The 27,627-nt window shown below is 49.0% G+C and overlaps 1 protein-coding gene across 3 annotated transcripts in view; it reads right to left on the bottom strand.

Moving 5' to 3' along the window:
• Window positions 1–4,542: 4,542 nt before the first annotated feature.
• LOC122365375 (mucin-12-like) overlaps window positions 4,543–27,627 on the bottom strand; it is a 60,992-nt gene continuing 37,907 nt past the window's right edge. Inside the window, exons 1-2 of one of the 3 annotated variants that reach the window (XM_043336533.1) lie at window positions 9,448–9,594; window positions 4,543–7,541 (exon numbers count right to left, since the gene is read on the bottom strand). In XM_043336533.1, coding sequence (XP_043192468.1) covers window positions 4,782–7,520 — 2,739 coding nt within the window. In that variant the 5' untranslated portion in view covers window positions 7,521–7,541; window positions 9,448–9,594 and the 3' untranslated portion in view covers window positions 4,543–4,781. Of the gene's footprint in view, window positions 7,542–9,447; window positions 9,595–27,627 lie in introns of those variants that run through there. The other 2 variants (XM_043336532.1, XM_043336531.1) reach the window with 2 other exon arrangements.

Below are 27,627 nucleotides of genomic sequence, written 5' to 3'. Positions count from 1 at the left end.
GAAAAACAACGATATCTTCATATTTCACGAAGGTGGCCCTTTTCCTTTAATGCCTATTCTATTTTACACCGTAATCAGACATGATGGATGGGACAAAATACTAAAAAAGTTAACTAGACTTGCGGAAAAGCCGCTGGACTAAAGTCGTTCAGTGGACCATTTACTAAAAATGCATCGATCGGGAAAGGTTCGTGCCGTTTCGGGCAACACCACAACCCAGAACAGGGGGCACTTCTGAACAGCCCGGAAGCAGGCGTCACCTCTTGACAAATTCCAAGCGAGAAAACTGTGCCTGAATCATATAAGACGGATCCCGAAAGGTGGTCTCGGACGTAGAAAAGGGGGCATACCATATATACTCTCCAAATTGAGGAAAATGCTTGCATTTTGACCTGGTATTCACTGATGTGCAGTGCACAGTAGCAAAGCTTTACCTAGTAAAAGTTGTTTGCCAGTCAGGGCTGCGGAGTCGATGGATTTTAGGGCGACTCCGACTCCGACTCCGACTCCGGCTTCAAAAATCGACTCCGACTCCGACTCCAACTCCGACTCCGACTCCGGACTTTTCTATTAACCCGCGGACCGACGGGGGGGGGGGGGCGGATATCCGCCCCCTTAGGTTTTTCGTAGATAGCGGGAAAACCGTGGCGCGTGGCGCCGCGAAATTTGACACGACTATTCTCTCATCCATTTTACACATGGTGTGCAAGTTTGAACCTCCTAACTTTTAAGGTCAGGTCACCAGGTCAATTTGAATGACTCAGCCTCAAGTCACTTTTTTGCAAATTTGACACCGTGCCACAGCTACAGTAGATGTCGGAGGCCTTTGAAAGTCGCAGGATGTTATAAGGTCATAAGTAGCTACAATTTGTGTATCTCGGAATTTTGATATCGATGACCTAAGGTCAGGTCAATTTCTCGACCTCCCCATTAATAAGTCAATGGGGAAAAAGCAACTCCCTGTTTTTACCACTAAGGGTCGGAATGGCCCCATAACCATACATGGCTTCATATACGACCAACCTTCACTACCTTGAGGTCTGTTTTGCTGTTGGGCAGCTGTAAGGTCATGTGACGTCATCAAAGGTCACCAAAGGTTTTTTTTACCAATAACTCCGTACAGGAACAAGATACAGCCGTGCGGATGGTCTCATTGAGTTCAGCTTGTCAAGGCGCATCGAATAATATACATGATGACCTCGAGGTCACGTGACCTGAGGTCAATCTTTGACCTTGACCTTTCGAGGTGAACATATATATCATTCGATGCGGATTGACGAGAGGATCACGATGATGCCCTTAGTTTGTTCCGATCTTGACTAGTTCGAAAGTTATTCGAGAAAAACTCTCCATATCTAGCGCCGCCATTTTGATTTTTTTTACCCCTGTGACGTCATCTTTGACCTGACCTGAAAATGACCTTGGTAAAAATTGTAGACCTTGCCCGTGCGTATCCCATGCCGTTTACCGCTTGTCGCTATCTTGCTTCGTTCTCGAGATCTCAGGGAGGGGGTGGTCATCCACCCCCCCCCCCGTCGGTACGAAGTTGGCGCATGTATTTTAACCCGCGTCGGTGCGCGGGTTAAAATACATATTATTTAAGTTCATAATGGAGATGTTTTTATCTTGCCTGAAACGATCTCTTGTGCTTTCCAAGGCGTTTCGTTGCAAATTTGCATTAAAAATAACATGCAGAATTAAAAAGCAGGCTCTGGGGAATTCACCGTCTTCTGCTTCCTTCGCTGAAATCGTTTGTCCAAAACAGCATGTGACCCCAGGAAGACCGCCGAGACCGGCCGGCCGCGAGGACGCCGGCCGCCCGGGCCCGGCCTGACCGGGCCGCGCCGCCTGACCCTTCCGCCGCCGCGCAGCCTGGGAGGGCCGAGACCGGCCCCCTGTTTTGACGGCGGCGTCTGGAATGTGTATTGTCCACGCCGGCGTCCCCGTCCCAGGTATGCGCGCGGACCGGCCAGGTGCGGCTATTTTTGTGCGCGGCGGCTCCCCCTCCCCTCCGTCCGAGCTCCGCAAGGCCCTATATACCAGGTAGGGTCGTCCGGCGATTCTACCTTTTCGTGACGTCAGCTCGTGACGTCATTTGGAGTCAAGTCTCGAAGCCCCGTTCAATCCCCATGTAAATGAGCGATTTTCGAAGCACTGTAGAATGAAGTCTGCACAAGATATATCAAACCTAAGTATCTTATCTGAAAGAGCAGACAATTTTCTGCAAGTTATCTATTACGTGTTTTTCGCTAAATCTTTTGCTTTTTTCACAAAAGCGTAAAATGTCCCCCATGTCTCCGCAGCCTCCCTGCCGCCGGCCGCCGCGCGGTCGCGGTAGTGTAGTGGTTAGCGTGCCCGCGCAGTATTCCAAAGGTCCCGAGTTCGAATCTATGCGGTGCGGAACTTTAATTGCAATTCCAAGCTGAATATACGCACATCCATAATAAATTATTATTCGTATAGCTAAAATGTCACCAAGCTATCCATATAAATTGACTTCACCCAAAATATCGGCAAGATTCTATTAAAATATAAATTCAAATATGGCGGCTTGGACTGCCGCGTGCGTTAGGCTCCGCCCATAGCTCCGCCCACATGCGTGACGTCATTCGTGTTAGTGGACACGCAGAGAGATAGGGGACGACATGGGCCTGGAGCTCCGTTGCCGCGCTCCGGCGTGGCCGTCCCGGCCGGCCGCAGAGAGAGTACCGAGTTAGCTGTGGCTGTGACACTCCCTCCTATTGGCCAGCGCTTCGCCCGCCTCCGCCCAGCTCCAGCCTTGCGCCAGCCAATGAAAGTGCAGCACTTTGTAGAACTTTTGTCGACTAGGTCCTCCGTCGAATCGCACTTTCTTCGTTGATGCACTTTTGGATTTGTAGCACCTGCGTGCGTGTCGTAAATTTGAACTGTCGCACATATGAATGTCCCTCGTGCAGCCAAGGTGACGTGCAGCGACAAATCAAAACGAAAAGTACGTGGAGCACCAGCGACGTAATGGCATTGTATTTTTTAGCTATTGCTGTTCCTGCTGTCAAAATCATGTCCTGTTTTCCCGTATGTCCCCGGTCTCTCCAAAACTCCATCCTGATTGGGCAATCGCTGCAGGAGCAGCGTAGCTGGAAATGGCGAACAGACCCCTAGTTTGTTTCCCGCCAGGACTAAATATATGACCACTAAATAGTATTTGCTAACCAGCCACGCCCGTTTACGTTTACTGACTTCTGGAGAAAAAGTTTTTTTTCGGGCAATCGATCACTGGTTGATTCAAATGCCGTAAAATCTTAGCTAAAATCACAAGGAAATGTTCCCTGCAACATACCATATCTGCATACACATCATTAACCTACACAGTACATTCATGTGTGTTGGTGTATGATCTGCAGATGTAACAATGGGTTTATATAGCCTTGTAACAGTGTAAGTTTGTAACACATATTTTTACGTTGACCTTACCACACTACTAGATCCAGACTACCTTACACTAGCCTAGGTATAATAGCCTCGAAATTGAAATACTAGTGCATGGAAGGTATCAAAATCGAGACATAAACTTTTTAATGTCTCGGTGTACCCTATATACGGCCTTGGGTGTACCCGTGAGCGTGACACTGGCGTCCAAGACAAGACAATAGAGAGACGGCGTTCCAAGAAAGACGGAGGGATATGCCACAGGCTGGCTATCACCCCGTCCACTAAATAAGCACCAAACAAACGTTGGTGAGAGCAAGATCATGACTTATCTGCCTACCACCCTCTTCGGTTGAGCGGCAGCCGGCAGGGGGGGGGGGGGACTACGCCAACGGAACATTGCTCAGCTGCCACTGTGCCGTATCTACTAACGTAGGTGCACCGCACATTGCGCAATGTCTACGCCATATCATATTATTTCATAGCCTTGCAGTTGCAGTGACCCTTTTCATTCCGAAACATCTTGTTCCTAACCAAACAAACAATATATGCATGCCCCGTAGGTACAATTACGATAGTGTTCACACATAGCCAGTAGGTACCCCAAATGCAGCCCTGGGCCCGCATAGATTTGCAGGCGCCGAGTGCTCCACTGAAGCACGTTTGTCTCGTCTTTCACAATTGTGAAGCTATTATCGCCTCAGCTCGATGCTTTCTTCGTCGTGGTTGATGTAAGATTTTATCTCCACTCTAGCTTCCCGATCTTTGGGCAAAGGGATAGTTTGATAAGAAGACAATAGACATGCACCGCACATGCCGCTGTCTGGGCTGAACATCATTCTCCTGCCCCGAATTCGAATTGCAGCTACCAGCACAAACCTTCAAAAAAAAAAAAAAAAAAACAAAAAAACATGGACCTACCCTAATATCAACTTACATTATTTATGACGGCCGATGAGGGCTATAACGCTCACGACCTACGCCCATATAATAAATAAATCACCTGCGAACTGAGAGCTCTATAAATGATACCCATGATTATCGTTGTGTTGTTTCAAATCCTTCAACACTTAACTGCAAAATATTTATGAAAACGGATTGAAGTGCCCTCTAGACTGCAGCAATACCATTAGGTATGGCAAACATTCGCGCTGTTTATTATGAGAAAATTATGTAAAAATACAAATCAATGCTTCCATGCCGATACATTCGCACACAACAACCGAAACGGCAACAGGGCACTAGGCGTCAGTGCTGAAAACTCCCGAGAACAAGAGAACAATGAGCTATAGTCCTTAGGCCGCCGACCACAGCTCTGCTGCAGGTTTTATTCGCGGCTGACCACTGCTTTTGCCTAGGTGCCGTTTTCACTTTCATTCCTCCTCCAGCGGGTTGTCGGTCGGGTACAGCCGCCCTCCGTACTCGCTCACTCTAATGAGCTCCTGCTGCTGCTCCAGCGGCATATGCATCCGGATCAGCTGGCGCAGCCGCGGCTCCGTGGTGGCCGTCCCGCTGCGCCGCAGCACAGCCAGAATGTCGCTGGTGGTCGGCGCCCGGTCCGGGCCCGTCACCTCGCGCAGCCAGCGCATCACCATGCGCTCGTACTTGGCCATCGCCACGTCCACCTCGTTGAGCGCCTCATGAGTCACGCGCAGGCCCACGGCGTTGCGCTTGAACCAGCGGCGAGTGCCATGCGAACCGAACAGCGAGTTCCGCTTGCGCTGTGGGCCACTGCTCGACCTGTGGCGCCGCTTTGCCGCGGCCTCTTCGCGACGGGACTTTTGATCGCTCTCAAAACTAGGAAACAGTCTTGCAAACGCTTCCTTTGCGCTCAGCTTGCTGCCAGGCGCAGGCCGCCTGGGATCCGGTTTGGTTTTCGGCCGTGACGATGATGAGCCCGCGGCAGCGGCCGCCGGCTGCGCCTGTATCGGGGTCGTGCCGCCAGCGAGCGATGTCCTCAGTGAGCGACTACGAGCGGGTGAGCCGGCCGGGGCGGCACTGCGGTCCGCCGCCGGAGACCGCGATGGTGCTTCAGCCGCGGAAGACGTTTCACCAGCACTCGCTTCTCTTGCAGAGGGCCCCGATGATGCCAGCGCGCCGGTCGGCCGCATCGAGAGCCGGGTGCTCTCGGCGCTGGGGACGAATGGAGTGCCGGCGGCCCGCGAGCCAACCGACATTCGCGAGATCCGGCCGCTGCCGGGCGAACGGAGCTGCGGCGAGCCGCCGGCGGCAGCGGCCGGGTCCAACTGGAACTCGCCGCCGGCGGCAGCGGCCGGCTCCAAGGGGAACTCGCCACCGGCGGCAGCGGCCGGCTCCACTTGAAACTCGCCCGAGGCGTCCGAGTGCTCGTCGGGATCGTCGATTAGACCGCTGGTGAACGGTCGCTTTTCTGGCTGCTTTTCTTCCTCATCAGCAGCCAGCGACAGGCGGCGCGGACTCTTAGCGGCCACGAAAAGCGATCGGGAGTGGGCGCTGAAGCGGGCGCTACCAACCGTGCGCCGCGGCGGCTCAGACATCGGTGTCGATGTTTGCCTCTGCCTGTCACCAGTGAAGAACCTTTCGAACGCCGAGACGGCCTTTTTACGCGCGGAGCCCCCACTCGGCGTGACTTTCGTGGCTTGTGTGACCGGCGCCGAGCGGCGACGCCCGCTGGAGCTCGACGACACAGCAGGTTTTCGCAGCGGCGCCACCGGCGTGGCTAAGGCCGGGCTCTGTTCGTCGCTATGTTCGTCGTTGCTTTGGGCCTTATCTCCGGCTGCTTGAGTATCCTCGGCAGGGGACTCGGCAGACGAAGCGGCCTGGGTCCTAAAGGTCCCGGAAAGTCGGCTGCGACGTCGCAGGACGATCGAGGGTGACCGGTCCGGCCGATCCACGGACGAGGCGGGACCACCACTCCGAGGCACAGAGCCGGGCGAGCGGCTGAGGGAGGTCCTCCGCGGAGTGGCACTTCGCAGCGGTGTATTCGAGGCAGGCGTGCTCTTTGCTGGCGTCCGCTTCGCCGGCGTGCTCGCTGCACTGCCAGTCGTGGCGGTAGGTGGCTGCACTGTCGATGGCGTCTCGTGGAGAGATTCTCCAGTGTCTCTAGTTGGTGACCCAGCGAAGAATCGGAACCGAGACAATCTGCTCCGCCTTCTGGACGACGGGGTTGTTCCGCCACCAGCTCCCGACTGCTCCCCCGCGGCCCCGGGGGAAGGCGTACGGTGAATCGGAGCGCGAGGTGTCAGTGCTAAAGATCTGTTTACACTGGCGCTGGACGCTTCTACATGGCCACTGGAACGCCGCCGTCGGCTTTTGTTGATGCTACTGCTTGTAGGCTCCCTTACAACTGTCGCATCACTCTCAATATCCTCTGTAGCAGGGGGTGGTTCATCCTCTCCATCAATCTCCATACCCGTGGGCAGCTCTGCGTCTCTCCCGCCTGCCGTACCGGCCGCCTGCTCGTCATCTGATCCGACCTCCACGCCAGCGCCTTCATCGTACACTTCTTCTTCCGCACGGTCGGCGGCCGTTTCCCCGGCCGTGCTGCCCTCGTCGCCGACGGATGGCTGGCGATCCGGCTCATCGGCGGCCGGCCCCGGCGACGGAGTGGGTGTCGGCGTCTCTTCCTCCTCCTCCATCGAGGCCGTCATGGTGCCCTCGAACTCCTCCAGGCCGTCGTCCACCAGCCCCAGCAGTGCCTGCATCCCGTCATCGCCGAGCGCGGCCAGCTGGCGCTGCGGTACGCCCACCGACACGCGGCGCTCGCCGGAGCGCAGGTCACGCAGCAGGGCGGCCAGCTCGTCACCAGACAGCGAGCGGCGCTGGTGTGCCAGGAACGAGCGCGCGCGCGTCGTCGGCGAGCCACTCATATTCAGGTCGACAGAGCTGGTGGATGCGTCGAACGCCAGCTCCTGGTCGCGCACGAACTGCTCCATGTCGTTTTTGGCCGGCGAGCGGCGGCGTCCGGCGGCGGCGCGGCGCAACAGCGCGTTGCGCACCACCAGCGTGTCGCGGCGCCGGTCGGGCCGCCGCTGCCGCCGGTCCTCCGACGGCGGACCGCTCGCAGGTGAGGCCGTCGTACCCGCGCGGCGGAGCAGGCTGCTGATCGAGGCATCGGCCACGTCCAGGTCCATGTTGGCATCAGTGGCAATGACCTGCCAAAGCAGCATACAAATAAGCAACATCAATATCACTTAACCCGCGCACCGACGAAGGTCCGCGCCAACTTTGCACCCACGAGGGGGGGGGGGGCGGATACCTGCCCCCATGATATCTCGAGAACGAAGCAAGCTGGCGACAAGCGGCAAACGGCATGGGATACAGGCAGACATGGTCTACAATTTTACTGAGGTCATTTTCAGGTCAGGCCAAAAATGACGTCAGAGGGTAAAAAAAAGTCAAAATGGCGGCGCTAGAAATGAAGTTTTTCTCAGATAACTTTCGAAGTAGCTAAGCTAGAAACTAACTAATGGCACCATCGTGATCCTCTTGTCAATCCACATTGAATCATTCATGTGTTGAACTCGAAAGGTCACGGTCAAAGGCTGGCCTCAAGGTCAGATCATGTATATCATTCAATATGCCTTGATGAGCTGAACACAGTGAGACCATCTGGTGATCTGCGTGGCTGTATCTTGTTCCTATAAGGATTTATCGCAAAAAACCTTTGATGACCCTTTATGACGTTACTGGCCACGTGACCTTACAGCTGCCCAAGAGCAAAAAAGGCCTCAAGGTAGTCAAGGTTGATTGTATATGAAGTTATTCATGGTATATTGGGCCATTCCGATGCGCTTTAGTGGAAAAAACAGTAAGTTGAATTTACCCCATTGACTTATAATGGGGAGGTGAAGAAATTGATCTGACCTTAGCAGTGTGCTAGAAATAGAAATTTCAGATGCGAAACTACACCCAGTCACTATTAATGACTTTCAAGGTGATACAAGCCACAGTTTTCCCACTATTCACAAAAAATTGTCCCTGTCAGTGTGCGGGTTAAAATAGAAGCATCTGAAAATGATTGGGCATGCCATTAGTAGAGCAGACGTCACACGAGGGTTTTCCAACCAAGGAGAGGCGCTATGCCTTGATGTACTTCTTTCTAACAAAACCTAAACAAACCTAACCTAACCTGACCTACAACCTACAAACCTACAGCGCCTCTCCTTGGTTGGAAAACCTTCGTGCGACGTCTGCTCTACTAATGCCAAAGATTGAATTGATCAAAACCAAAACATAATTTTGATGGAAAAATAATATGTTCAGTTTAAGACGCCATTTTATCCATATGCAGTGGTTTACTTATTGAAGTTAGTTTTGCCAGTAATAAATAAATATTGAAAACGTTTGCTATGTCATAAGCAAAATAACTTCAAGACGTATAAATCCGCTGCAACTGGATAAAATGACCTTTTGACTTTTATTGTTACTTAAAGGGACCCTCCCACCTTCAAAAAAGTCAATGAATTGGCATGAAAGTGGTGTCGCTCGGTTCAGAAAGAGCGAAAACCAATATCTACCAAATTTCATCGAAAAATATTCACCGGTTTTCAAGATATTAGACTTTTACTTTTGTTTACTTTTTTGGGATCTCCGCTGTTTCTAGCGACTTTGTTTTAGAAGTGCGGCGTTTGCGGCAGATGTTGCGCGCAAATAGCATATACCACCGCGTGCTACAAAACATTTTAGTCAAACATTTAAAAATCGTTAGATATTTGCGCTGACGTCACACATTCAGAGGGGTATTCCTAAGCATTAACCCCTCTGAATCAAAATGCTGCAATTTTGAAATTCAATATTTCCGATTTAAGGCATTTCTCGATGTTGTGAGTGCCGAAACCGGTAATTGTGAGCCAGGGACCCCATTTTGGCTATCTCAACTCAAATCTAATGTTAAGGTGGGAGGGTCCCTTTAACAATGGCCTAACAATGGACTTTAACTTGTTTACTTTTTAAGACCTCTGCGCCTCCTGTTCGCATGACTTCATTTGGAAGCAATAATTAATTAGGCATTAATTAGGCAGGAAGTGGGGTAGATCTCCTGGTATTAGTATATATTACCTTGCTACTTGTACTGTGGCTAGATAACTCAGGGTATAACTACCTTCAGGACGAAAAACTGTCACACAAAAAAAAAACTTGAGAAAAGCCCATAGAGAAAAGCTATTCAATATATGCCGCGCATTCAAAACCGCAGCTGACGCCAAATCTAACGCATTTCTGACAATCAAGGATAACACACTCAGCTGTCGTCAATTGATGATGTAAAATACCATTATTATAACTTTTATGCTCAAAATAAAACTGAAAATGGAAGTGTTAACAAAATATTATATTTAAAAATAATTTCTACTTATTTTTTATTCATTGTCATTAGTTAACTGCAGTAAAAATTTCTTTTGATGACGATGTCATAAGAAATTTTTGGTTCCTATAAATGCTTATCTTTCGGCCCTGTTCAAGGGACAACACTATTCGACCGCCACCCTTGCAGCCATTCTATAACTCAGGAACTACTGGACCGATCGGAACGAACGAAACACCATTCGAATCAGGAGGTACGATTTTATCAGCCGTTTCGAAGCTCGTGACCTCAGGTGACCTCGGTGACCTCAAGAGGTCAACTCGGCATTGACGCCTATTGCAGCCATTCTATAACTCAGGAACTACTAGGCCGATCGCGACGAAAACACCACCAGTCGAATCAGCGTATGCAATTTCATCAGCCGTTTTGAATATAGTGACCTCAAGTGACCTCGGTGACCTCAAAAGGTCAACTTTACGTTTTCGCCTATTGCAGCCATTCTATAACTCAGGAACTACTGGGCCGATCGTGACGAAAACACCACCAGTCGATTCAGCGTATGCGATTTCATCAGCCGTTTCGAATATGGTGACCTCAGGTGACCTCGGTGACCTTGGGAGGTCACATGACCAATGTGGCCTATTGCAGCCATTCTATAACTCAGGAACTACTGGGCCGATCGTGACGAAAACACCACCAGTCGAATCAGCGTATGCGATTTCATCAGTTGTTTCGAATATGGTGACCTCAGGTGACCTCGGTGACCTCAAAAGGTCAACTTTACGTTTTCGCCTACTGCAGCCATTCTATAACTCAGGAACTACTGGGCCCATCGTGACGAAAACACCACCAGTCGATTCAGCGTATGCGATTTCATCAGCCGTTTTGAATATGGTGACCTCAGGTGACCTCGGTGACCTTGGGAGGTCACATGACCAATGTGGCCTATGGCAGCCATTCTATAACTTAGGAACTACTGGGCTGATCGTGACGAAAACACCACCAGTCGAATCAGCGTATGCGATTTCATCAGCTGTTTTGAATATGGTGACCTCAGGTGACCTCGGTGACCTCAAAAGGTCAGCTTTACGTTTTCGCCCAGTAAACATGCCGACGTCGGCCCGATGTCGGCCGACGTCGGGGTGACGTCGGCAACTCGGCATCGGCATGCCGACGTCGGCCCGACGTCGGTCCAACCTCGGCACGACGTCGGCTGGATGTCGGATATGCCCGCATGTTCCGACGTCCAGCCGAGGTCCAGCCGACGTCGGGCCGACGTCGGACCGAGATCAATTGCTGAGGTCCAGCCGACGTCGGGCCGACGTCGGGGCGACGTCGGACCGACATCGGCCGCTGTTTTGACCGTTAAAATAATATAAAATACATGTTTCATGTTTCATAAAGAGCTTCTGTATCCAAAATATCCTCAGGAAACTCAAATCTTCCTCCACGCCGCAACCCCCTGATCCGGACTGGACGGGAAACTTTATCCCATTTGGGATTGCCCGTAAGCCGAGCTCGCCCGTAGCCGGGTGCGGTGAGTGCTTGGGGGCTGCTCGGCATATCCTTTGGTCAGGCTCAGCCCCGGCAAGTCACCAGGGCCGGGCCCAGTTCATATAGAAAGGCCAGTCGGCAAGTGTCACTTTGCCAAAGTGCCACTTATCAAAGGGACACTTTGGGAAACGTTGGTGCAGGTGTGTAAGAGTGGCTATATGAATCCATTGTGGGGCCGCCCTTTCCAATAAGTGTCACGTAACAGCAATGGGACCAGGGACTCTATATGAACTGGACCCAGGGTGCTCGCAAAGAAGACCAATGTCTCCATCCTATCATCCTTCCGGCTCTGAAATGGTCTTGTCAGACCGAAAGGGCATAACCCAACAAAACAAACCACTTTGGTTAGCTGGCTGCGTGGTGGGTAGTGGTTAGCGCACTAACCTCGCGATCGAATGACACGGGGTTCGAGTCCCATCGCCGGCTGATGCTTTTGGCGTGTTGTCCCAGTAAACATGCCGACGTCGGCGACTGGGGGGCTCGAATCCCGCTGCCGGTTGATATTTTTGGCGCGTTGGCAATAAACATGCCGACGTCGGCCCCGTCGGTCCAACGACAAACGATCTCGTCAACCTCGGCAAACGATCTCGGCCCGACGTCGGCTCGACGTCGGCTGGACTTCGGCTGGACGTCGGAACATGCGGGCATATCCGACGTCCAGCCGATGTCGGGCCGAGGTTGAACCGACGTTGGGCCGACGTCGGGCCGAGCCTCGGCCCGACGTCGGGCCGACGTCGTCATGTTTACTGGGCGCCTATCGCAGCCATTCTATAACTCAGGAACTACTGGGCCGATCGTGACGAAAACACCACCAGCCGATTCAGCGTATGCGATTTCATCAGCCGTTTCGAATATGGTGACCTCAGGTGACCTCGGTGACCTTGGGAGGTCACATGACCAATGTGGCCTATTGCAGCCATTCTATAACTCAGGAACTACTGGGCCGATCGTGACGAACGAAACACCATTCGAATCAGCGTATGCGATTTCATCAGCTGTTTCGAATATGGTGACCTCAGGTGACCTCGGTGACCTTGGGAGGTCACATGACCAATGTGGCCTATTGCAGCCATTCAATAACTCAGGAACTACTGGGCCGATCGTGACGAAAACACCACCAGTCGAATCAGCGTATGCGATTTCATCAGCCGTTTCGAATATGGTGACCTCAGGTGACCTCAGTTCCTGAGTTATAGAATGGCTGCCATAGGCCACAACGGTCATGTGACCTCCCAAGGTCACCCAGGTCACCATATTCGAAACGGCTGATGAAATCGCATACGCTGAATCGACTGGTGGTGTTTTCGTCGCGATCAGCCCAGTAGTTCCTGAGTTATAGAATGGCTGCAATAGGCCCCCAGTAAACATGCCGACGTCGGCCCGACGTCGGCCGACGTCGGGGTGACGTCGGCAACTCGGCATCGGCATGCCGACGTCGGCCAGACGTTGGTCCAACCTCGGCACGACGTCGGCTGGATGTCGGATATGCCCGCATGTACCGACGTCCAGCCGAGGTCCAGCCGACGTCGGGCCGACGTCGGACCGAGATCAATTGCTGAGGTCCAGCCGACGTCGGGCCGACGTCGGGGCGACGTCGGACCGACATCGGCCGCTGTTTTGACCGTTAAAATAATATAAAATACATGTTCCATGTTTCATAAAGAGCTTCTGTATTCAAAATATCCTCAGGAAACTCAAATCTTCCTCCACGCCGCAACCCCCTGATCCGGACTGGACGGGAAACTTTATCCCATTTGGGATTGCCCGTAAGCCGAGCTCGCCCGTAGCCGGGTGCGGTGAGTGCTTGGGGGCTGCTCGGCCTATCCTTTGGTCAGGCTCAGCCCCGGCAACTCACCAGGGCCGGGCCCAGTTCATATAGAAAGGCCAGTCGGCAAGCGTCACTTTGCCAAAGTGCCACTTATCAAAGGGACACTTTGGGAAACGTTGGTGCAGGTGTGTAAGTGTGGCTATATGAATCCATTGTGGGGTCGCCCTTTCCAATGCCTAAGTGTCACGTAACAGCAATGGGACCAGGGACTCTATATGAACTGGACCCAGGGTGCTCGCCAAGAAGATCAATGTCTCCATCCTATCATCCTTCCGGCTCTGAAATGGTCTTGTCAGACCGAAAGGGCATAACCCAACAAAACAAACTAAATTCGTTATCTGGCTGCGTGGTGTAATGGTTAGCGCACTATCCTCGCGTTCAAATGACACGGGGTTCGAATCCCATCGCCGGCTGATGCTTTTGGCGTGTTGTCCCAGTAAACATGCCGACGTCGGCGACTGGGAGGCTCGAATCCCGCCGCCGGTTGATATTTTTGGCGCGTTGTCCCAATAAACATGCCGACGTCGGCCCCGTCGGTCCAGCGACAAACGATCTCGTCACCCTCGGCAAACGACCTCGGCCCGACTTCGGCTCGACGTCGGCTGGACTTCGGCTGGACGTCGGAACATGCGGGCATATCCGACGTCCAGCCAATGTCGGGCCGAGGTTGAGCCGACGTTGGGCCGACGTCGGGCCGAGCCTCGGCCCGACGTCGGGCCGACGTCGGCATGTTTACTGGGCCACATTGGTCATGTGACCTTCCAAGGTCACCGAGGTCACCTGAGGTCACCATATTAAAAACGGCTGATGAAATCGCATACGCTTAATCGACTGGTGGTGTTTTCGTCACGATCGGCCCAGTAGTTCCTGAGTTAGGGTAGCCTGGGGCAAGACGCCCCAGATAATTTATTTTGCTACATAAATTTTGTCCCACATCACCTGAAAGGCCAAATTTGTGCTCAATGCGTTCTTTGGACATTTTACTTTAAATTGCACCCCTCAAATTGATTCACTTATGATCGGACTCCAAGCTAGGAAGTGATTTGTGAAGCAACTGCAAATGGGGCATTTTGCCCCAACCCCAGGGCAAAACGCCCCACGGCCTGGGGCAAGTAGCCCCATACCTTAGATTAAAGATTTAACATGGTAGTTGGCTAAATCTTATGTGAGAGGTCCGTTAGACCTCTGGAGGCACGGCACTGAAGTTAGCACATTCCATCCTGTCAGGTGCTCAGCATATGACACTGTTGTATGAGCAGGTTTTTCACCTACCTCATAAGACCAAATAATAAATTATTGCAATGCAAATGTTAACAAAATACTTCCTTTGCCATCCAGTTGCTGAGAAAAATACACATAAAGGCACAGAAACTTACTGTTCGCCAGCTACCGAACATTAGAAAGTGGGTAGCCCCAACAACACAAGAGGTAAAACGCCCCAGGGGCTTTTTGCCCCGCGACCTACTGGGGCGTTTTACCCCATCACGTAGTTCGGTCAGAGAACAACGCCTTGCACTCCAGTAAGACATAATTTAACACGAACCAACCCGGCATGATAAGCGTTAGACAATAGTTGTTCAAAATACATAAAAGTCGTTAACCTAATGTGGACCATAAAAGAACGCCATGATTCATAATCTGACAACAAAACATAAAAATCACTCAAAAAACACATTTTTGGCTATATCTCCCGAAAGAGTCATCACAATTTCTTTCCAGTCTGCTCATATAATGATCATATAGTGCACGTTTTATAGAAGAGATGATGTTTCCCCAGAACCCTGCCAGTTCCGAGAAACATCGGTGAGGCGTTTTACCTCGGCGGGGCGACTTGCCCCGGTCTACCCTATAGAATGGCTGCCATAGGCCACATTGGTCATGTGACCTCCCAAGGTCACCGAGGTCACCTGAAGTCACCATATTCGAAACGGCTGATAAAATCGCATACACTGAATCGACTGGTGGTGTTTTCGTCACGATCGGCCCAATAGTTCCTGAGTTATAGAATGGCTGCAATAGGCCACATTGGTCATGTGACCTCCCAAGGTCACCGAGGTCACTTGAGGTCACCATATTAAAAACGGCTGATGAAATCGCATACGCTGAATCGACTGGTGGTGTTTTCGTCACGATCGGCCCAGTAGTTCCTGAGTTATAGAATGGCTGCCATAGGCCACATTGGTCATGTGACATCCCAAGGTCACCGAGGTCACCTGAGGTCACCATATTCAAAACGGCTGATGAAATCGCATACGCTGATTCGATTGGTGGTGTTTTCGTCACGATCGGCCCAGTAGTTCCTGAGTTATAGAATGGCTGCAATAGGCCACATTGGTCATGTGACCTCTCAAGGTCACCGAGGTCACCTGAGGTCACCATATTCGAAACGGCTGGTGAAATCGCATACGCTGAATCGACTGGTGGTGTTTTCGTCACGATCGGCCCAGTAGTTCCTGAGTTATAGAATGGCTGCAATAGGCGAAAACGTTAAGTTGACCTTTTGAGGTCACCGAGGTCACCTGAGGTCACCATATTCGAAACGGCTCATGAAATCGCATACGCTGATTCGACTGGTGGTGTTTTCGTCGCGATCGGCCCAGTAGTTCCTGAGTTATAAAATGGCTGCCATAGGCCATAACGGTCATGTGACCTCCCAAGGTCACTGAGGTCACCTGAGGTCACCATATTCGAAACAGCTGATGAAATCGCATACGCTGATTCGACCGGTGGTTTTTTCGTCGCGATCGGCCCAGTAGTTCCTGAGTTATAGAATGGCTGCCATAGGCCACAACGGTCATGTGACCTCCCAAGGTCACTGAGGTCACCTGAGGTCACCATATTCGAAACGGCTGATGAAATCGCATACGCTGAATCGACCGGTGGTGTTTTCGTCACGATCGGCCCAGTAGTTCCTGAGTTATAGAATGGCTGCAATAGGCGAAAACGTTAAGTTGACCTTTTGAGGTCACCGAGGTGCTCTGCGGCCGCCGCGGCTCCCGCGGCCGGGAGGCAGAGCCTAATTTCGGATAGGTTGAACCAAAAAGGTTGAACACCCTCGCGGCTGCGGCCGCTGCAGCCGGCGACGAGAATGGCACAGTTATTTTGGAGGGAGATGCTGATCAAAATTGTGTGTGTGATGGCTATATAATGGCTTTATCACTTCAATTAGTACCTTTTTGAAGCAATTATTCCTTAACCCTATTCCTGGCGGGGGGGCCTCAGGAGCCCCCCCCCCCTGAGGTTTTTTGGTTATTTCTCCCAAACGCGTTGAGCTAGGAAGCTCAAATTTTCTGACTTTTCCTAAAAGGCTTCTACGCAACATGTCTGAAAATTTTGAGTTGATCTGACCTCAGGTCAGGTCACCAGAGGCGGTTTGGTGACCCTACCTCAGAAAAGTTTGCAATCACGCCAGAGCTAGAGTTTTTGACCGATCAATTTCTTCTCTTCAGGCTTTAGTTAGGGTACCAGTATGTGCAATTTGTATATCTCTGAATTTTGATATCGGTGACCTAAGGTCAGGTCAGTTTCGCGACCTCCCCATTATAAGTCAATGGGGGAAAAATCAACTCCCTGTTTTTACCACTAAAACGGGTCGGAATGGCCCCATATACCATACATGACTTCATATACGATCAACCTTCACTACCTTGAGGTCTGTTTTGCTGTTGGGCAGCTGTGAGGTCATGTGACGTCATCAAAGGTCACCAAAGGTTTTTGGCCAATAACTCCGTACAGGAACAAGATACAGACGTGTGGATGGTCTCATTGTGTTCAGCTCGTCAAGACGCATCGAATGATATACATGATGACCTCGAGGTCACGTGACCTGAGGTCAACCTTTGACCTTGACCTTTCGAGGTCAACATATATATCATTCGATGCGGATTGACGAGAGGATCACGATGATGCCCTTAGTTTGTTCCTATCTTGACGAATTCAAAAGTTATTCGAGAAAAACTCTCTCCATATCTAGCGCCGCCATTTTGACTTTTTCGACCCCTGTGACGTCATCTTTGACCTGACCTGAAAATGACCTTAGTAAAAATTGTAGATCTTGACCGTGCGTATCCGATGCCGTTTACCGTTTGTCGCTGCGATGTGTAGTTTTTGAGATCTGAAGGGGGGGCCGAATCGCCCCCCCCCCCCGCCAGTTTCTTGTCCCGGCGGAGCCCGCCAGGAATAGGGTTAAAGGGACCCTCCCACCTTCAAAAAAGTTAATGAATTGGCACGAAAGTGATGTCGCTCTGTTCAGAAAGAGCGAAAACGAATATCTACCAAATTTCATCGAAAAATATTCACCGGTTTTCAAGATATTAGACTTTTACTTTTGTTTACTTTTTGGGATCTCCGCTGTTCCTAGCGACTTTATTTGAAAGTGCGGCATTTGTTGCGCGCAAAGCAGCATATACCGCCGCGTGCTACCAAACGTTTTAGTAAAAGATTTAAAAATCGTTAGATCTCCGCTGACGTCACAAATTCTAAGGGGGCATACCAATGCACTAGCCCCTTAGAATCCGAAAACTGCAAGTTTGAAATTCCATATCTCCGAATTAAAGCATTTGTCGATGTTGTGAGTGCCCAAACCGGTATTTGCAGGCCATGGCCACCAATTTGGCTATCTCAACTCAAAACTAATGTTAAGGTGGGAGTGTCCCTTTAACCCGCGCCCCACTGGGGTCTGTGTATAACACGCCCTACTGGGGGGGGGGCTATTCATAGCCCCCCTCCTAACTCCGAAACTACTGGGCCGATCGTCAAAATTCAAACGGCGTCTGATAGCCCCGGAAAAACTGTCGAGCGAAACCTAATTTCATTGACCTCGAGGTCACCGATGACGTCACAGGTCAGGTCAAAGTAAAAATTATTAGCATTTTGGCTTCTTCACGTTTTGGGCTCTGGTCGCCGTCTTACAAGTCAGATCAGGCTCATTTTTGGTTCACACACTCGTGAACAGATGCTCTAGATACTCTGAGGGTACCAAACTTGTACTTTGATTTTCAGGTCAAGGTCAGGTCATCACAGGTCACGAAAATATTATATCATGCGTCAGTCACGTGACACATGTTTTATGGTCCATTTAGGCCAAACATTTCGAATTTGATGTCGTCTGTGTCATTCGAGGTCATTTTGAGTCAAATTTAGCCTAGGTTAGGTCACTTTCAGGTCAAAAAAGGTCAAATTTTGAAGTTAAAAATTTTCAACAAAAAAGGTGCCTATTGGATGCAGTTGGAGCTCAGGAACACGATGGTGCTATTTATATTGGCGTACGATGTCAAATTCAGGCTGAAAAATTGATTTGAAAAATTAATAATTGTAAAGTTTTTGCAATAATGCGTATAACTTGGCCATTTTTGAAGATATTTAGCTCAAAATTGCTAGAGTTAGTCATAATAATGCGTTCTATCACATATATTCCGGTTTTTTTCGAAAAGTCAAAAAGTTTTTGAAGAAAATGAAAAAATGAAAATTTTGAATTTTGTTATATAAAATTTTCGAAATTTTCAAAATTTTGAAAATCCGAGATAGCAGTTTGATAGCGCAGTCTATTCTGAGTCCTCTCATGCAAAGAAATTGGATCTAGCTTAAACACTGAGCTCTTGGGAGCGATTGCCGTGGTTCAATGTTTTGCGTCGAAATCGGCCGAACATGACATCACTCTGACGTCATTTCCGGCCGACCTATGGTAGGTACGAAGTTCAAATTTTGACACAAGGTGTCAAATTGATGCAGCCGAAGGTACTGAAAGTTTGGCGTCGATACGTCAAGCGGTTTGGAAGTTATTACAGAAAAACGGGAGGGGGGGGGGGCTATAAATAGCCCCCCCCCAGTGGGGCGCGGGTTAAAGAAGAGACGCCAGCCAACATTACTCGGGGGGGGGGGGGACAACATCACTTTTATTTTGAGGACGCCACCCCATTGTAAGGGGCGGCACTGTAACTTTAAGGACGCCGCGGATACTTTAAGGGGCGGCTCCATCATATGGAGGGGCGCTACAGATCGTTAATGGGCGCCTGGGCGGAAATAGGTATGATATTTAGGGACTCCGATACTTCGAAGGGCGCCACCGTTCACCGCGGCAGCCGCAGACACTTGAACAGGGCTGTTTCAGTGTGTGGTAAGTTCTCTATGGGAAGAACGGTAAGAACTAAGAACAAAGTTCGCTACGGTAAGAACAGACCCATACCGTGCGGTAAGCCTTGTGAACGCTTGAAACCACGAAAAGACTGCAAACGCGCGGCTAATGCGAGCCGAGATACGTCGAATCGCGATTCCGGCCAAACATGGTCTCGAAAAGTAGGTCACAGGTCAAAGGTCATTTGGGTCAGGGTCATGAAATTTTCAGGGTAGGTGGAAAATTGATAAACGCGAGGGTACTGAAAGTTTCGTCGCGATCGGCCTTTTTTACGCGAGTTATTCGCGAAAAACCATGGGGGGGGGGGGTCCGTTCGACCCCCCCCCCATACGGGCGAGGGTTAAGTACTGGACCTAATTCACTAAACTATATAATGCCTAATTACACTCGACCGGTGTAAAATCAAAGATATATAATATAAAATACAATGTAGCATTTATCGACATTTTGCGGTATCAATTTAGCTATTTTCCATCTAGGTATCAGGAAAATCAAGGCGATTGTTTCACTTTTCGATCGGAATCTATTTGGCAGTGCTTTCCGCGATAACTTAAAAGGGCCACCTTTAACATGGGGATTGAAACTGAGATAGCCATCTTGTAGCCCGTGTCCGAAAACCTACCTGTCTACCTACCTCCTTACGGCCGATTTCGGCCTCCATTCGTAGTTATCGGCAATTTTAAAAGAAAATACGCCAGGAATGCGTCCTTATCCCAGGAATGCGTTCTTATCCGACAATACAGCCACCCGCGGCGAGGCTTTGGTTTTTTACCAATCAGCTCCAACCAGCTCAGCTTTAACCAATCAGCTTATCTGACACAATCCGACGAGTCTGTCTTCTGAACGCTGATTGGCTTGAGTGTGACGTCATCGCTATGAAATCATACAGTAGGTGCCGTAGAGAATATCAACATAGTACCAATATGTTAAATAGTTTTAAATACTTTTTCGCGAATTGTGCACTTCTGGCACCAGTTTTAAAAAGAAAATGAAAAATAATAATGTCAAAATGAAAAACAACGATATCTTCATATTTCACGAAGGTGACCCTTTTCCTTTAATTTTCGGACCTGCGATAACGATAAAACGATAAGAAAGGTTTGCGATAACGATAAACGATAAACCATAAATTTTAAAAAAAAAAACAGCAATAGCGATGAAACGATAATGATAATTGTTTTTAACTAAACGATACAACGATAGCGATAATTGTTTTTTTTTTTTACAGCGATAACAAAATGGATAAGAAATACAGCTTAACCCGCGCACCGACGGGGGGGGGGGCGGATATATCCGCCCCCCTGAGGTTTTTCGCGGATAGCGGGAAAGCGCCGCGAAATTTGGTACGACTATTCTCTCATCAATTTTACACATGGTGTGCAAGTTTGAACCTCCTAACTTTAAGGTCAGGTCACCAGGTCACTTTGAATGACCCAACCTCAAGTCACTTTTTTGCAACTTTGTCACCGTGCCAGAGCTACAGTAGATGTCGGAGGCCTTTGAAAGTCGCAGGATGTTATTAGGTCATTAGTAGCTACAATTTGTATATCTCGGAATTTTGATGTCGGTGACCTAAGGTCAGGTCAATTTCTCGACCTCCCCATTATAAGTCAATGGGGGAAAAAGCAACTCCCTGTTTTTACCACTAAAACGGGTCGGAATGGCCCCATATACCATACATGACTTCATATACGATCAACCTTCACTACCTTGAGGTCTGGTTTGCTGTTGGGCAGCTGTAAGGTCATGTGACGTCATCAAAGGTCACCAAAGGTTTTTTGCCAATAACTCCGTACAGGAACAAGATACAGCCGCGCGGATGGTCTCATTGTGTTCAGCTCGTCAAGACGCATCGAATGATATACATGATGACCTCGAGGTCACGTGACCTGAGGTCAACCTTTGACCTTGACCTTTCGAGGTCAACATATATATCATTCGATGCGGATTGACGAGAGGATCACGATGATGCCCTTAGTTTGTTCCTATCTTGACTAATTCGAAAGTTATTCGAGAAAAAATCTCTCCATATCTAGCGCCGCCATTTTGACTTTTTCGACCCCTGTGACGTCATCTTTGACCTGACCTGAAAATGACCTTTGTAAAAATTGTAGACCTTGACCGTGCGTATCCGATGCTGTTTACCGCTTGTCGCTATCATGCTTCGTTCTCGAGATCTCAGGGGGGGGGGCGGTCATCCGCCCCCCCCCCCCGTCGGTGCGAAGTTGGCGCAGACCCCCGTCGCACATTGGGCGATCCGGCCGGTGTAGCCTCGCGAAACCTATCGGCATTCATAACATCCATGTTTTTGAAGCTAGAACCACAATATTTAGGTGCAACCTTCTTGAATATCCAATGAGCATATGTTTTAAATAAGGACTATCTCTTATAGGATTTGTGCTCTGTCGCCAGCTTGCAATTTGCCTAATTGCTGCTCGAATAACGCATGAATACCTACTTTTGAGGGTAGGTCGAAAATTATGACGATATGAGCTGGGTAGGACATTGAAATGTTGTGTACCTCCATAGAAAATTGCTTTCAAACCAATGTTTTATTCAAACGATTATGCCCTACCAATTTATACATATCATGAAACAGCGTAAATCTCGCCCGGCAAGGCCCCATTTCATAACGTGACCCAAGCAGCGGGTTTGGTTTTTGGTAAATAACTTCGCAAAAAATGGCCGCAGAACCACGATTTTGACATCGTCGTGTTCGCCTTGCTCAGGCGCGTCGAATGGTATACTTTTGTTTAGGTGAGGCCACCGTAAGGTCAACCTGACCTTGACCTCGTGTCAAGGTCAGGTCAGAGGTCTTCAAATCACGAAGTTGGTCGAAGGAGGTCATATCGCATATCATTCGATTCGGCAGGTCTTCCGGAGTCCATTGGTGACCTTGTCGACTCTCTAGCTCAATTTGATTGGGAGTTATTGACGAAAAACTCGTATGACCCTAGTGACGTCATAAATGACGTCATGCAAGGTCAACAATGCAAAAATGCAGCATCAGATCTTGCAAGGAGTGCATGAAGTAACGATTCCATGTATTTGAGACAATTGAATATCGTTCCTGGCGCCAAAATAACAGTTTTCATTTTTCCCCATTGACTTATAGGTAAGGTCACGTGACCAACCTGACTTTATGTTACATTTAGGAAAAATCTGAGATATACAAGTTGTAAGACCTCTGAAGGACAATAAGTTCTGCAAGTCTCACCTCCCTGTGAAAGTTACTCTGGCACTGAGAGCGTTGTAAGGTTGCGACATCTGAGGATCGTGCAGAGGTTCATTTATGACGTCATAGGTCAGTGACCTGACCTGACTTGAAAGTGCTGTTGGTGTCACAAGATCCAGCGTGCATCAAAGGTCAGGTATGGCAGGTTGTAGCTCTCTATTGCCTGGGTGTTTTGAGCTATCGCGAAAACACCCTTTGGGGCATTTACCACTTATGCTCAAGTGCACCAAGCCACGGCCAACCCTTAGAAGAAAAAAGTGTCTGGATGCCAGGGCTGCAAGTGGCTGCAAATTTTCACTGGCTCCCCTAATAGATAGTGTCTTAGTGCATGCGATACAGCATTATTTTCAGTTCATCCTCGTAAAACTTTTTTTGCTGGGCTTGGTTAATTCAGTGAACGTAATGTTCAGTGGAAGAAAAAAATATAAAAAGTTAACCTAATTATAAGACATTTTGAACTGATTTTGTCTACTTGCTTTCTATGGCGGAATCGTCTAAACACCTAAATTTCACTTTCCATGCAAAATGGATGCTCAACACCTAGCAATTTCATCGTTCCGCAAAATATTCAAAGAGCGTAAAAATCGGCTGTGATTATCCCCCTTATGAAGTGTTACGGAACGCTGTCTTTAACGATACTTTCGTCTACGAAAAAATGTCTCCTGAGCCATGCAAATGCACTAATCGTAATCTTCAATGAATTTTCTGTCGACTAGTATGCGTTGTTTACCAATTTTCGGAAAAAAAAAGTGTCTTTAAGGTTTCGCGAGGCTAGACCGGCCCGATCGCCTACCGTGCGTCGGTGCGCGGGTTAAGTAAGTGTACTTAGTTTATTTGCAGATCTATACACTTAGCAGATGGCAACAGGTTGCGCACACATTACACATACTGTCGCGCGGCATACCTACACTGTCGATCGTCTTCCATTTTTCCATCATCCCGTTTTACATTTTATCGTTTATCGTTCATAATTTTTGTAGCTTGCGATAACTGTGGATGAGCGATAATTTTGAACATTTAGCGATAAATGATAACGATAGCAGATTTACTTAACGGCGATAATTATCGTTTATCGTTTATCGCTCATCCTATCGCATGCCGAAACCACTGCTATTTGGCATCTGCATCAGGGAATGGGAGTTTTGGTGCTTGTTGGGACGTAATCTTGGGTGGGACTATCGGTGCAAACCTATACCGATAGTCTAATAATACGGCTTCACTGACGGATCCAGGAGGGGAAGGTGGGGCAGCTCGACGAGAATTTGCGGTTTTCGACAATAAAATAAAAAAAACAAACAACCATAGGTGGCAGAACGGAGAGGGCACTGGGGCACCGTCCCCCTTTGATTTTGGCATTTTAACATTAGCCCTATGGGCGTTGCATGGAAAGAATGGGACCAAAAGTCTGCAGTGCAGTGCCCCCCCCCCTTCCGCCGCTACTGCAAACAACGATTAAGTGGAAAAGCTTGCTTTAAACTGCACAACAGTCGCAGGGCGTATTTTAAGGGATTTTCACTGGGTCGGCAATCACATTTAGGGGCGGCATTTTGCACTCATAGGGGCGGCACTTGGCATCTGAGGGGGCGGCATACCTACTGATATTTAATGACAAAAAAGACACGTTCGACGGTTCTTTTATAACTCTTTGTAAGTAATTATTTCATATTCAACCTACCTAAGCTCAGCGGTATTACGTCTATTTTTCCGGGATATGGTATTTCTCTTGTCATAATGCGACAAATGAACTATACAGGGTGGCGCCGATAAATGAAGACAATATGTGCTCCACACAAAACATTAATTTTTTGGCAAAAGTCAGTACATTGGATGGAAGCTTTGAACTGGGGTGACTGATGGCGACCTGTCGAACACACTTCACTCGATGAATCCCCCTCCGCGTCGATGACGGCCTCGATGCGCGGCCTGAACCGGGCTCAGGCCTTGGTCAGCATGGTCTTGTCCATCTTGACCATCATCTGCTTGATGGCTGACTTCAGAGAGTCAATATTGTTGTGTGGGTGTTTGTTAGTGTCCCTCTCGACTACGCCCCACACGTTTTAGTCGAGCGGGTTCAGGTCCGGGAAGTTTGGCGGCCAGAACTCGGGCGTGATGTGACTGTGCACGTTGCCGCTCATCCACTCCTGCGTCACCCTGGCCTTGCGGGCGGTTACAGAGTCTTGTTGGAACACATAGGGCCTTCCTCAGCCACTCGGTCGATCTAGGGTTTAACGACGTCACCGTCATCGACGGTGACGTCGACGTCGTGTCATCGTCGACGATGTGCTCGACTTTGGCAATGAAATCGTCGTCTCCGACGGCATCAGATCGTCGGGGATGTTTCTTCCGCTTTGCCACAGACGGGACGTCGCACACAGACTCATCCAAGCTCCGCTTGACTTTATAATCATGGCTTCTGTCGACCTTGAGGAAGTTGGCGACCTCGGGAGCCTCGCTGCCGGCGTGAAGCGCCACAATGACCGCGTGTCTTTTCATCTCTTCCGTTATCATCTTCAGCTGCAACGTTCCCTTTTGCTATGGACAACAATTTACATAAAGCATGGAACATGAATGCAAAAAATTATTGCTCTGCACAAAACAGTTTCCTCGTAACACAGGTTTGAAATTTGTGGTTATTTACCGGCGCCACCCTGTAATTTGACTTTACAAAAATTAATTTAAAAATTTTACCTGAGGTCAAGTTCATGACCTCACCATAAATAAAACATGTTGCATACCAGTCGATCCGTATCGTCAAGCTTAAAACATTCACGGTGTTTTATGGCTCTAGGACAGTGGTCGGCAGGTCGCACGAGTGGTGCCCACTTTATGGGCGCTGGACGGGGCCATTACCCCCACTTGTCATACCCCATTGCAAGCCCCATTGCTTACACAGCAAGGGTCGCTGATATTCGGCCATATCCTTTGACGCCTCTATTTTTCTGCATCTAAATAAAATGCAGCACAATTAACTCTCTTTTTATGGAGAGGGAGAGCGGGTGGAGTAAGGATGAAGTCATACATTTTTTATTCATTAGTTACTCGCGTAATGAACAGCGTATTGTATTTGTAACGATACGTTCATCTCCCCCCCCCCCAAGTTAATGAATGGTATACCTACCTACTCAAATATTTTCGTGACCCCAGTGACATTTTCATTGAGTTTTTGAAATTTGAATGACCTTCACTCGGTAACTTTCTGTCCGGATCGGCCGGCGGACAAAACGCAAGCGAAGACAATGCGGGGAGTCCGGTGCTCTACCAACTGAGCTACGGAACAGGCAAATGCTCACCATAGATACACCGACTGAACGATCCCTTTATAACTTCAGCGATTGATAAGACAAACAGTGTGTAACTGTATATATATAATATGTAAGTCTCGAAATTGTTATGTCTTTGACCAAAGGTAAGGACTATTTTGCGACCCTTCCATTAGGTACCTATAAGGAAATGGGAGAAAATCAGGGCATGCATGACTCTTTTTTATAGGTAGACAAATGTCAAAGTTAACGAATTTAAACATCATAAAACAATTAGAAATGACACACTTAATCGGAAAATTGCCACCCACGACCCCTCGTTATGTCCTTGAGGTCATGTCAGGTCATGGAAGGCCTCCAGCAGTTTTTTCAATAACTTCTGATAGAGACATGCGACATGCCTGAGCGATGAAAACACCTTAGATGATTTCAGTTTGACGATACAAATCGACTGATATGCAACGTGACCTTTACCAGTCAGGTCATGACCTGGACCTGAGCTCAAATTTCCCAAATGACATTTGAATGTCAAATTATAGTTCATTCGACGCATCTCGACGAGAGGAGCATAGTACTGAAAAAACAATGTCATAACTTTCGTGAGTCAATAATTGCTACAGTAAAAAGGTTCTTCATTAAAACAGCTCAGTAGAGGGGCGGAGGGGGGTCCACTGTCCACTCCAACCCTCCCCGGCCCGGCACGGGTTAAACTAGTTGTGCTCTGGAGGTTAAGCCGTTGATGTTAGGCCAAGTCTGAGGACTTTAGGTATAGGAACGTTTAAGAGCAATCGAATGCGCTTTTTTTCGCGGTGCTGTAGTTCTATTCTTCCCCGAGTTATGCGCCAGTTTGTCAATAAATGTTGAAACAGACAACATTTCACCCACATTTCACCTTTGATGACCTCTGCTCACCTGATCTTTGACATTTGACTTGACCTAACCAAAGTACGGTTAACCAACTAACCCAAGTAGTTTTTGACACTCTTTCGAATGCCGCTTACCGCGTGTCGCTACGTGGCCCAGCAGCCAAGTTATAGGGGTCGGGAGGGGTGTTCAAACCTCAGCCCGGCGCCGGTTAAGGGAAAGCACTATCATTTTGGAGGCGCTGCAGATATGCTAAGGGACGACAACATCATTTTGAGGCGCGCCACCAACTTTTTTAGGGCACTTAAACCACTTTGAGGGGCACCACTGACACTGTGAGAAGCGCAATTATCTCTTTGAGCGTTGGGGGTGGCACCATTACATTGAAGGGCGCCATGTGCGCAGTGATGTGGGGCAAAATGACAATGAGGAGCGCCTCCGATACTTAACCCTATTCCTGGCGGGGGGGCCTCAGGAGCCCCCCCCTGAGGTTTTTTGGTTATTTCTCCCAAACGCGTTGAGCTAGGAAGCTCAAATTTTCTGACTTTTCCTAAAAGGCTTCTACGCAACATGTCTGAAAATTTTGAGTTGATCTGACCTCAGGTCAGGTCACCAGAGGCGGTTTGGTGACCCTACCTCAGAAAAGTTTGCAATCACGCCAGAGCTAGAGTTTTTGACCGATCAATTTCTTCTCTTCAGGCTTTAGTTAGGGTACCAGTATGTGCAATTTGTATATCTCTGAATTTTGATATCGGTGACCTAAGGTCAGGTCAGTTTCGCGACCTCCCCATTATAAGTCAATGGGGGAAAAATCAACTCCCTGTTTTTACCACTAAAACGGGTCGGAATGGCCCCATATACCATACATGACTTCATATACGATCAACCTTCACTACCTTGAGGTCTGTTTTGCTGTTGGGCAGCTGTGAGGTCATGTGACGTCATCAAAGGTCACCAAAGGTTTTTGGCCAATAACTCCGTACAGGAACAAGATACAGACGTGTGGATGGTCTCATTGTGTTCAGCTCGTCAAGACGCATCGAATGATATACATGATGACCT

Source organism: Amphibalanus amphitrite, unplaced genomic scaffold, assembly GCF_019059575.1.
Source record: "Amphibalanus amphitrite isolate SeventyFive unplaced genomic scaffold, NRLGWU_Aamphi_draft 000736F_arrow, whole genome shotgun sequence".
In the NCBI taxonomy this organism is placed as follows: Eukaryota; Metazoa; Arthropoda; class Thecostraca; order Balanomorpha; family Balanidae; genus Amphibalanus; species Amphibalanus amphitrite.
Note: the sequence above shows the minus strand (reverse complement) of the source record. Positions and strands in the feature narration are given on the sequence as shown.